The following is a 12402-nucleotide window of genomic DNA, read 5'->3' as shown; positions in this document are numbered from 1 at the left end:
CCAGAAGAATCCTCCCCCATGCCTTCCCCTCATTTTCTCCCTTTTGCCACCTCTCACTCAGCCATCCCTATCACCCAATCCCCTACTCTTCCCTATTACCCTCCACTCACCCCTAGTCCTCGATTGTGGATCCTTTTAAGCCTTCCCTTTTCTGTCTTCTGCCTCCTGCTACAGTTTCTCAGTTACCTCAGTACATGTGATCGACTGGTCAAGCAAGGTTACTCGGAGAGCCTGGTGGAAGAGGCCATGGAGATGTTTCAGTACTCGGAGAACAAGGTCAGGCCAGGTTGGGGTGCTTAGAGCCCTGCCCCCCCCGCCCCTAAGTCTGCCTCTGAGGCCAGCCCAAGCATTCCTCATTCTGCTTCCCCACCTCCCAGTTCTCCCCAGAATAGAAGGGGAGCTCCCTGGGGATAAAGGGTCCAGCAGTCTGAGCTCGTGAGGTTTTGTGCCCAGAGTTGAGAGCACATCGGAGGATTTGGCAGACTGGGGACAGCTCTGCCCAGGCAGGATTCCATGAGGTCCAGGGGGCAGAGGAGAAGTAGGAGGAGGGGTGAACAAGGGGACAAAGAAAGACGTTGGAGTGGAAGGAGTTTGGAGGGGTAAGCACGGCGGCAAAAGCAAAACATTCAGAGTCCAGTTCCTTCTTCCTTCTCCAGCCTCAGCACGGGTTGATCTGCTCTCTCTCCCTGCACCCCCAACCCCCAGTCAGACAGTTCTCAATGCCACTGCCCTTCTAGTTAGTTTGGAGTTTGCAATTTAAATCTACTTTTTTCCTCAGTCTCCAGGAGGAGGCAAAAAGAGACAGGGTGGCAAAGAGTAGACAGAAGGATGAGAGCAGAGAAGAGGGTGATGGGAGGAGGCATAAAAGAGACACAAGGTTAAGTGCAGGGAGGAAAGGTGGAAACAGGGAGAGAGGAGCAAAGATGAATGACCAAAGGCCAGGTGGAAGGAAAAGAGAGATGGGGCCAGAGGTTTGGTTGTTTTAGTAGTGTCAAACTGTTTCTTTTTTGAGGGTTTTTTTTTTTTGGCAAAGATTTTGCACTGGTTTGCCATTTCTTTCTCCAGTTTATTTTATAGCTGAAATTGAAGTGAATGGGGTAAAGTGACATACCCAGATCACATAGCTAATAAGTGTCTGAGGCTGGATTTGAACTCATGAAGATGATCTTCCTGATTCCAAGCCCAGTGCTCTATCCACCATACCACCTAGCAGCCTCCGGGTCAGAGGTAGGGGCCAGAGGGAAGGACAATCAGGTTTTCTCCACCGCTCCCCACAAGGAAGGGCCATTGCTTATCTCTTCTTAGATGGGAACAAGTTGGAGCCTGCAGTCGTGCTCTGTGAGAGATGAGTTTTAGCTATTCTACTGTTCAGTACCTTATTTTAGTTTAGGAAAGCCAAATCTTTGCAAGTCTCCAGGAATCTAGGGCAACATCTGTGTCCAGTGACAGGACACCTCTTTGCCTGACCAGGGGCCAAATTTGGCCTGTTCCTGTCCCCATCAAAGCCTTTCTGATCTAGATGGACTGTGAGGAGAAGCAGCAGCTGCTCTGCCTCCTGGGTCGGAGTGTATTGCTTCATGTCCTGGAGCTGGGACCCATCATTTTCCCCTTTCTCTTTGGCAACACAGGCTTCAGAGTTTCTGCATCTCTGGGAGCAGTTCAGCGACATGGGATTCCAACAAGACAGGATCAAAGAGGTCCTCCTGCTTCATGAGAATCACCGGGAGCATGCCCTGGAAGAACTCATGACTCGTGCTCAATGAGGAATTGCATCCTGATGGACTCTGGGGGAAAGGAACTCAGCTCTGGATAATCAGTAGTTCCCCTAGCCATAAGCCAGGAGAAGGAGTTCTCCATTTCAGAAATATATCTCCTGAGCCTGCAAATTCTGATCCAATGTATGAGGGTGGGCTTGGTCTTTACCCCAGGGGGTCTGCCCAGTCTGGTACCACCATCCTTGATGAGGTCCCAGATCTAATTAGAAACACTGTCAGAGATGCTCGGACAAGCCTTGGGAGATCTCTAACCTCTCAAGACAGAGTGATATAGTAGAAACAGGGCTGACATTGAGTCTTGCTATTTATTACCCATGTTACCATGAGCCTCTTAACTTCTCTGGGTCTCAGTTTACTCTTCTATAAAATGGGAATGCTAATCTATATCCAAAGGTTTACTTCACAGAGATGTTCTTAGTATCAAAGGAAATAGTGTAGATATAGTGATTTGTAAACTTCGAAGTTCTAGTGATCTAAAATGTAATTATCACCCATAAGGGAAATCCATTGAATTTTTGCCAATCCGGGAATTTCACTGGATTTCTGAGGTAGGAGATATCTTAGAATTCCATGTAGTCAACCCCCTCATTTTACAAAGGAAGAAACTAAAGACCAGAGAGGTAAAATAAACTCATGTTCTCTTCAAGTTGTTTTTTTTTTTAGCAAATTCTTCACAAAAAGGGACTTCAGAAATCACCTAAACCAGAAAACTCTGGGCTATAATCCCTGGCCTGCCTCCTATTTTTGTAAGTACAGCAAACTAAGAATGGGTATTTTTTCATTTTAAAATAAAGTTTTGTTATATTTTTTAAATGGGAAAACTATTCTTAGCTCATGGGCTGTTCAAAAACAGATCTGTGGCCATTCTGCAGAATGTCTTGTCAAGTCAGCAAGATACTTGGGATACAAAGAAAGATAGCAAAAACAACGAAAAACAGTCCCTTCTTTCAAGAAAGTTTCAGTCCAGTGAGAAAGACCACCTGCAGACAACTATGAACAAAAACGAAACCAAATAAAATGGAAGTTGATTTTAGAGAAAAGGCACGAGCAACTAATGGGAATTGCAAAAGGCTTGTGGAAAATAAGGTTTTAGCTGGGTCTTGAAAGAATCTAGAGAAGGGGAAGCTAAGTGGCACAGCGAATAGAACACCTGCCCTGGAGTCAAGAAGGACCTGAGTTCAAATCTGTTCTCAGACACTTACTGGCTGTGAGACCCTGAACCAGTCACTTAACCCTGATCACCTATAGAAAAAAGAAAAGAAACCTCTGAGAGTCAGGTTTTAGTGTCTTGGATGAGGAAAAGCAAGGAGGTTAGTATCACTGGATTGTAGAATATGTGTAAGGAAACTGGAAAAGTAGGAAGGGCTTTAAAAAACAAAGAATTTTATATTTGATCCTGAAGGTAAGTAGAATTTACTGAGTGGGAGAAGGGTGATATAGTCAGACCTGACCTTAGATAGCTGCATGGAGGGTGGACTGGAGTGGGAAGAGACAAGGCAGGGAGACTCGCCAGCAGGCTATTTGAAAATAGTGCAGGATGAGAACCAGCACCAGGATGGTAGCAGTGTCAGTGAGGAGAAGGATATATAAGAGAGATGTTATAAATGTAGAAATGACAGGATATGACAACAGATTGCTTATGGCTGGGTAAGAGAGTGAGGAGATGAGGATAAGTAACACCTCAATTTGGATTTTGGATGACCTTCACCCCACTTCCATTCCATCTGAGTATAACTTAATTATATCAATATGAAGGCCAAGCCAAGTAGCATGGAGACCATAGAAAATGGTCTTTGGCATCATTCAAAACCAAAGAGGAACAAACACCCTCCCATGGGAGAGGTGTATGTGATTTCTTCAAGAAATCATCCCCAGGTACACTACAGACCTTTGGGCAGAATAAGAAGCATTTCTAACAAACAGCAGGTGCTTAATAAATATTTTCTATTGATTCATTGATAGGTGCATAGAGTGCCAGCCTTGCAGCCCACCAGTTTTGCCTTTGATACACACTGTGTGACTTTGATCAAATTTAACTTCTCTGCAACCCAAGCATCTTCCTAAGATTCTGAGTTATAAACTAGTTGCTCATGTGTCTCTGAGGAAACTAGAACTAATTAAAATGATAAAATTATAGATCCAGACCCCCGGGCTCCACCTCTAACCAAAAAGTGAAATGAAGAAGCTGGGAAAAAAATAAATAGAAGACTACTTTTCTTTTTTGTTGTTGTTGTTTTTGCAAGGCAGTTGGGGTTAAGTGGCTTGCCCAAGGCCACACAGCTAGGTAATTATTAATTGTCTGAGGCTGGATTTGAACTCAGGTACTCCTGACTCCAGGGCCAGTGCTCTATCCACTATGCCATCTAGCTGCCCCTGAAGGCTACTTTTCAATAATAAAATATTACTCAATAAAAGACTTATCTTTTGACCTTTTGATTCAAGGACAAGCTAACATTTTTGCTAAACCAAATTATATATAAGGGAACTTTAATAACTTTAAAAGGAAACAATTTTGGTTTAAAACTTATATTTCATTTTTTAAAATAAGTTTTTATTGATATCATCTTTTTCATACATTATCATAATTATTCCAAGTATCCCTCCCTTCTTATTCCCAGATGGCCATCCCATACGACAAATAGTATTTTTTTAGGGAAAAAAAATCTGCACAACTGGTTGTGTGAAAAACTCCAAAAACATGTGTAATGTATAACATCTGCTGATCTCCTACCTCCACAAAGAGGTAGCTTGGGGGATATCTTCTCATCACTATTCATTTGAATTCTGTTTGGTCTTTATTAATTTGCTATCATTTACTTTTGATCTTTTGGTGTATCTTTGTTCTTTCCATTTACATTGTTGTAGTTACTGTATGTATTTTTTTCTTGGTTCTGCTTCCTTCACTTTATTTCAGTACATGCAACTCTTTTCATGCTTCTGGGGTATTCATTACACGCATCATTTCTTATAGCTCAGTTGGACTCCATTACATTTATTTATTTATTTATTTTTTTAGCAAGGCAAATGGGGTTAAGTGGCTTGCCCAAGGCCACACAGCTAGAGGATTTGAACCCAGGTATTTCTGACTCCAGGGCCGGTGCTTTATCCACTCCGCCACCTAGCCGCCCTGCCCATTACATTTATATATCATAATTATTGGTCATTCTCCAATCAATGGGCACCTATTTTTTTTCCTCTAGGACCTAGTCATCACAAAAAGTGTTGCTCTTGAAGTATGTGGGGACTTTTTTTCTTATTGATGGTTCCTGGGACACAAGTCCAGGAAAGGTGTCTCTGGCTCAAAGGATATGGACATCTTAATCACTTTATTTCCATAATTCCATATTGTTTTTACAGTTTACTATTTTACAATTCCACCAACCATGTATAAATATTCCTATTCTTTCACAGACTTTACAACCTTGATATTTGCCATTTTTTTTTATCATTTCTGCCAATTTACAGAGTGTAAGGTGAAACCTCAGAGTTGTTTGGGTTTGCATTTTTATTACTGTTAGTGATTTGAAGCATTTTCATATGGTTATAAATACTTTGCAATTTTGGGGAATTGTTCATATCCTTTGATCATTTATCTATTAGAAAATAACTTAGTTTTATATATATATATTACATATGTCAATATTTATATATCTTGGACATCAAGCCCTTATTAGAGAAATTGGATGCAAAGATTTTTCCTACTTGATCACATCTCTTCTTATCCTAGTTATATTTATTTCATCTATGCAGAAATTTTTCAGTTTATGTGATCTTTTGTAATTGCCTCTAACTCTTATTTGGTTAAGATTGTAGCTCCTACCTACAACTGTGAGAGGTATATGATGTTTCTTTTCTAATTTTTTTCCCAGTATGATCTTTAATATTAAGATTTCTTATCCATTTAGAGGTGAGACTAGGTGAATCAATGGATAAAATACCATGTCTGGAGTCAGACAGACTTGAGTTGAAGGACGAAATGGCAAACCACTTCAATATCTTTCTTTTTTTCCAATTGATAATTTTACTTTATTTTTCCAATTACATGTTATGAAAGCTTTTCAACATTCATCCACATGCATATTTTAAAATTACATAATTTCTTTCCACCCTCCCCTCAGCAGTGAACAGTCTGATGAATATTGTACATACTTGTTTGTGTTTAACATGCTTAATCTTTTTCTGTATGAGGAATTAGGATTAAGGGAAAAGAAAGAAAATCATGAGATAAGAAAGAAAAACATAAGAGAAATTTTTAAAAAGTGAATGTAATGTTCATTCAGCTTCTGTAGGGTTTTCTGTTTTTTTTTTTGTTTGTTTGTTTTTTACTTCATCTGGATGTGGATAGCATTGTCCACAGCAGGTCTCCTAGGGTTATCTGTACTCTCTGAATTGTTGAGAGCAGCTGCATCCATCAAGGTTGATCAACTCACAATGTTGTTAATGAGTATGATGTTTTCTCAGTTCTGCTCCTTTAGCTCATCATCAGTGCCTGTAATTCATCTCAAGCTTCTCTAGAGTCCAACCATTTATGGTTTCTTATTGAACAATACTATTCCATAATACTCTTATACCATAACTTGTTCAGCCATTCCTCAATCAATGGGCATCCCCTCAATTTCCAATTACTTAACACTACAAAAAGAGCTATAATGAATATTCTGGAAAATGAGACTTTTCCCATTTTTTTATAATTTCTTCTGGATAAAGATCTTGTATTGGTATTTCTGGGACAAAGGGTATGAACTCTTTGGACATAGTTCCATATTGCTCTCCAGAATGGTTGGATCAGTTCATAACTCCCGCAACAATGCATTAATGTCCCAATCCTCCCACAGCCACCCCAACATTGATGGCTTTCCCTTCTTATCATCTTAGCCAATCTGATAGGTGTGAGGTGGAACCTCAAAGCTGTTTTAATTTGCATTTCTCTAATCAGTAATGATTTGGAACATTTTTTTCATATAATTATATATAACTTTAATTTCTTCATTTGAAACCTGGCTGTTCATATCCTTTGACCCTTTATCAGTTGGGCAATGACTTGTAACCTTATAAATTGGTTGTAATTAATATATATATATATATATATATGCATATGCATATATATGTATGTATTTTAGAAATGAGACCTTTAACAGAATTCTGAGCTGTGAAAATTGTTTCCCAGCTTTAGGTTTTCCTTCTAATCTTGGTGGCATTGGTTTTATTAGTGCCAAAACTTTTTAATTTAATATAGTCAATATTATCCATTTTGCTACTTATAACGTACTCTATTTCTTGTTTGGACATAAATTTCTCCCCTTTCCATAGATCTGACAGATAGAATTTCTTGATCTGTTAATTGGTCTATGGTATTGCCCTTTATGTCTAAATCCCATTCCCATTTTGACCTTATTTTGTTATAGGAATGAGATGTGGGTCCAGTATCTTTTCTAAGAAAACCCCAACTGGGTTACAAAGATTTGGACACAACTAATCGGCAAAACAATTCATTTATGGAATATAGTAAAAGATATTAGAATAAGCTTAATTTCTGTCAGATTGATTTCCAAATTTTCCAGCAGTTTTTAATCAAATAAGGCTTTTTTCCTAGTTAATAATATGTTTTGTCCTTTATCAAACACTGGGTTATTGAATTGTTTCTGAAATTTCTTTATCTAGCTTCACTGATCTAGTTCTCTATTCTTTAACTAGTATAAGATGGTTTTGATGATTGCTGCTTATATTATAGTTTGGGCTCTGTAAGTACCATGTCCCCTTCTTTCCATGATTTTCCTTGATGTTCTAGATCTTTTATTTTTCACATTAATTTTGTTGTTCTGTTTCATTTTTATTCTGAACTTAACAAACACCAAATAAGATTAACATTTCCATCAACAGAACAGAAAAAAGGTTTACTCAAACAGTCACAAAAGTATAATATGTGTATCCATTGTTCCCTGGATAATACAAGTTGAATATGTTATTTATAAAGTTATCTTGATTTTCTGGTCTCCCCATGGATCTTCCTGCTGCTTTCTTCTTTGCATTTTAATAAAATGAACCAATGACACTATTTTCTTATTTTTTCTTCTTTTTATCATGTTGATAGCTCAATCTCTTTTGGTTGTTCAGTTGTTTTATTAATTTCTGATTCTTCATGACTCCATTTGAGATTTTCTTGACAAAGATGCAGAGTGCTTGCTATTTTCTTCTCTAGCTCATTTTATAGATGAGGAAATTGAGGCAAATGGGTTAAGAGCCTCTCCCAGGGTCACACAGTAAGTATCTGAAGTCATATTCAAACTCAGGAAGATGAGTCAAATCTGGCATTCTATCCACTGCACCACTCAAGCCCTCCTCTAAAAGGAAACAAGAAAACGGGAATTGTTGTTCAAAATCCTACACACATCTTTCATCTTTCCGAGTTTCAGCTTCCTTTTCTTGCAAAATTAGTAATAGCAGCTCCTTACAAGGCTGTTGCAAAATTAGTAATAGCAGCTCCTTATAAGGCTGTTGTGAGGATCAAATGAGACATTATGTGTTAATCACTTTGCAAACCTTGAAATAATATAAAAATGTTAGCTATTCCTGATAAAAATAAAACAGAGATAAATAATAATTGTATGATCAACTTCATTGGATTGTTATGGGAAGAAATATTGTACAATGGAAATCCTTTGGAACATACAATAGCTTCAAAGTCCACTACTTATGCTTTCTAGCCATGATAACCTTGGGCAAATCATTTTCCTTCTCTGAGTCTCTGTTTCCTCACCTGTAAAATGTGGGGTTGAAATAGATGGTTTCTGGTGTCCCTTTTAGTTCTAGGGCTATGATCATAGGAAAAGCACATTAAAAAAACCCTTCAAAGACTTATAGAAATGAAGTTATTATTACAAATTCATGAAAAAGATCATGGTTATACTTTGCCTGTTAAGAAAATATATATATATAAGGCAACTTTTGTAATCATAATAAATTAAATACTTTAAAAGATCTGCAGTTTCTAATGGATAGGTCCCCTCTCTACCATCTCTTATGGCTTCAAGGTTAGCTCCATGAATTTCTGTGGCCAAAAATATCATTGTCATTGTTCAGTTGTTTTCTTTCATGTCTGATTCTTTATGAGCCCATTTGAGGTTATCTTGGTAAAGATACTGGAGGGGGTTGCTACTTCCTTCTCCAGGTCATTTTATAGATGAGGAAACTGAGGCAAACAGGGTAAAGTGACTTGCCCAGGATCGCACAACTAGTATCTGAGACTGGATTTGAACTCAGGTCTTCCAGACTCTACCCATTTTTCCATGTAGTGAAAAATAAATTTTGAAAAATATTGAAAAAAATGAGACATTTATTGCCTCAGTATCCAACTTTCTGGCAATGAACCTTTTTTGAACGTCACTAGGTTGATCATTAGAAAATGGATATAGGATGATAGGATCAGAGAGCTAGAGTTGGAAAGGAACACAGAGGACATGACATCCATCTCTTTTATTTTACAGATAAGAAAACTGGTGTCTAGAGAGGTTAGGTGACTTTTCCTAGATTATACAAGTAGTAAGAGTTAGAGGTTGAGATTTTGTTGTTGTTTTTCATTTTTACTGATAGTTTTTGTCTTTGCATCACCTGTATTTCCCAGTGTGGTCCTCATTTTCCCTCTCCCAGAGAGCTATCTTTTTTTAAAATTAAATTTTATTTTATTTTTAGATCTGAATTCTTTCCATCCACCTTTTCCACTTGTTGAGAAGGCAAGGAAAACAAAATTCAATTACAAATATTAGTCATGGGGGGACGACTAGGTAGTGCAATGAAAGCACCAGTTCTGCAGTCAGGAGGACCCGAATTAAATAAAATCTGGCCTCAGACACTTGATACTATTGTGACCTTGGAAAAGCACTTAACCCCATTGCCCCACAAAAGCAAAAAAAGAGAAAAGAAAGGAAAAACCTGCAAATATGTAGTCATGCAAAATAAATGCCCTCATTAGCAATGTCCAAAAGTAGAAGGAGGAAGGAAAGAAGGAAAGGAGGAAGAAAGAAAAAAAGAAGAAGAAAATATGTTTCAGTTTTCTGAGCCCATCAGCTCTCTATCTGGAGGTGAATAGCCTGTCTCATCCTTAAGAATTGTGGCTGATCATTGGATTCAGAATTAGCTTTTATAATTTAAAAAAAAGAGGAAAAACATTTAGCCAAATCTAACCAACAAATAAAAAAAAATAGTGTTCCATGCCCATAGACCTCTACATCTGCAAAGAATGAAGAATAGCTTTCAGAGACAGAATTTTAACCCAGCTCATCAAAGTCCAGAACTTTCCATTTATGGTCTCTACTGTACTGTTCCATTTTACTCCCTAGCTAGACCACTGCTAAAAGCCTTGCCAGCTTAGTACCACCTGCCAGAGTTGAATCTCAGTCATCTAGCTTTCAAAACAGCAGCATCACTTCCTTCCCACAATGAGGCAGGCAGTAGGGTTTTAGTATAGCACTAATCATTATAAGGGGAGCTAGAATTCACATGCTACTTTCAGCTTTGCAAAGTACCTTGCATTATTATCTCATTTGACCCTAAGGACAGCTGTGAGAGGAATGTGCTAGGGACTATTCCCATTTTACAGATGAGAAAGCTGAGCCTGAGACTCAGTCTCACAGCTGAGGCAGGATTTGAACCCCAACCATCCTAATCCAAATCCCACATTTTAGCTACTAGGGATTTCTCTATGCTCTGTACATATATGAAAACACTGTAAAAGATTTACTGAGAGGGATACAAAGAAATATCAGTCACACTCTCTAAAGGGCTTTGCAGAATAATTGAAGAAATAGGTATGACAACTTATGACCTCCCTGAGTTGCCATGGAGATATGAAAAAATATAGTTATACAGAGAATTTGGGGGTTCCTGATAGGTTGAATATTCCTTGCAGGATCTTGAGTAAGTCACTTTACCTCCACAAGCCTAACTTTCTTTATCTGAACATGTGCTTGGGTTGGAGATATGTAAGGTCCTTCCATCTCCATATCTCTGATCCTATAATCTTATAACCATCCATTGACAACTTATCAGGTTAAGTTCAGAAAGGCTGATTCCCAGAAGTTTGACTATAGGATGATGGTTTTGGTTACAGATACTTATGAAACCATTCCTGCAACAAAACAAAAAAAAAAAAAAAAAAGAAAGACAAAAGGGGCAGCTGAAAGATGGTGTAGTGGGTACAGCAATGTCCCTGAAGTCAGAAACACCGAGTCCAAATCCAAACTCAGACACTTCTCGATCCTGGGAAGGAAGGAAGGTATATGTTGCATACTTGGGGAAGATTTTGCTAGGAAGATTTTTGCTGTCCAAAAAAATCTGTCTGTCTCCCTGTATATTACCAATGATGCTTTGTGATAAAGACTATGATCCCTTACAAGGGGATTTCTAATTTAAAAGAGAGTTTTTGGGGAAAAAAACAATACTTAATCCAAAGAAATTAGGCAATAATGGTAAAATTTCAGTCATCACACAAGAGAATAATTGGAAGGAATTGGAACAAGCCTTTCTGGTAATTTTTGTATCACATCCTATAAGTGATCATCCTTCTGCTTGTATGTAGGATCAACCAGGTAAGATCATGGGAATAACTACTATTCAAAGGGATGCATCTGAGCAAATTCATCAACGAAGGGGTCTCTAGTCAAGGCAACCATTAAGAGCAATCTGAACAACTCCCCACTCTCTGACGCATAGTCTAATGGCACTCCCTGGAATGTTTTTGCTTCACTTAAATAAATATACTTCTGGGGCTTGTCTGTTGGATCTCTGGATTTACTTCGGAAGGCTTTTGCTATGTGCCCAATACTGGCTTCTGAGCCAAACCCTCCTCTTTGTTATGGCCTCCCACATTCTGGGGCACCTAAGCTGGGACAGATTGTTCCAAGCCCGAGGCCTGGTTTATGGGGAGCAGGGCCAGCCCTTGGCAATGCTGGGAAGTTGGCCAAGTATGTCCTTTAGCTCTCACCTCCCATTGCAGCTTCTCCTTCCCACTCCCAGAACTTTTTTCGTCTCAATACTCTCACTTACACTAAGGAAGTATAGAATGTAGGATTGCAAATTGGCAGAGATTTGGGACATCATTTAGTCCAGTCTCCTCCCCCTCCCCATTATATAAATGACAAAATTGAGATTTAGGAAGACAAGCAACTTACCTTCAGGATCAAAGAACTATTAAGTATCAGCACTCAAAAACTGAACCTCTGACTTCAAGATTTTCCAAGACAGAGGTGTCATTCCTTCAAGAGTGTTTGTGTATTTTGGAAATAACCTTTAGGGATAAGAAAATAAAGGTTTCTCCATTCTTTGCACGAGTGTGGAACACAGGATCGACTGTTGATGTGTTGGTTAATTTTGCTGAAATACTTTCTTTTCCTTTTTATTACAAGCAATGGCTTGCTGCATGGGTAGGAAGAAGGATGTGATAGTGAATAAAGAAGTGATATAAAAACAAAAGATCTCAATTAAAATTTTTTTTGAAGAGAACCTTCAGGGAAATGAAACCCTTACCAAAGGAATGACATACTAAAAGTAGAATTTCAGGCATCGATGGCAATCTAGTAGAGGATAGATATTTGGGGCTGTAGAATCTTTCCAGCATTCCTCAGATATAATG

At 38.4% G+C, this 12402-nt stretch overlaps 1 protein-coding gene across 1 annotated transcript in view; it reads left to right on the top strand.

Moving 5' to 3' along the window:
- Positions 1-7831, top strand: part of UBAP1L (ubiquitin associated protein 1 like) — a 35582-nt gene extending 27751 nt beyond the window's left edge. Inside the window, exons 4-5 of the mRNA XM_074234404.1 lie at positions 175-276; positions 1629-7831. Of these exons, the coding sequence (XP_074090505.1) occupies positions 175-276; positions 1629-1763 (237 nt within the window). The 3' untranslated portion in view covers positions 1764-7831. The remainder of the gene's footprint in view (positions 1-174; positions 277-1628) is intronic.
- The last annotated feature ends 4571 nt before the right edge of the window (positions 7832-12402 follow it).

This window comes from Macrotis lagotis, chromosome 4, assembly GCF_037893015.1.
Source record: "Macrotis lagotis isolate mMagLag1 chromosome 4, bilby.v1.9.chrom.fasta, whole genome shotgun sequence".
Classification (NCBI taxonomy): Eukaryota; Metazoa; Chordata; class Mammalia; order Peramelemorphia; family Peramelidae; genus Macrotis; species Macrotis lagotis.
Note: the sequence above shows the minus strand (reverse complement) of the source record. Positions and strands in the feature narration are given on the sequence as shown.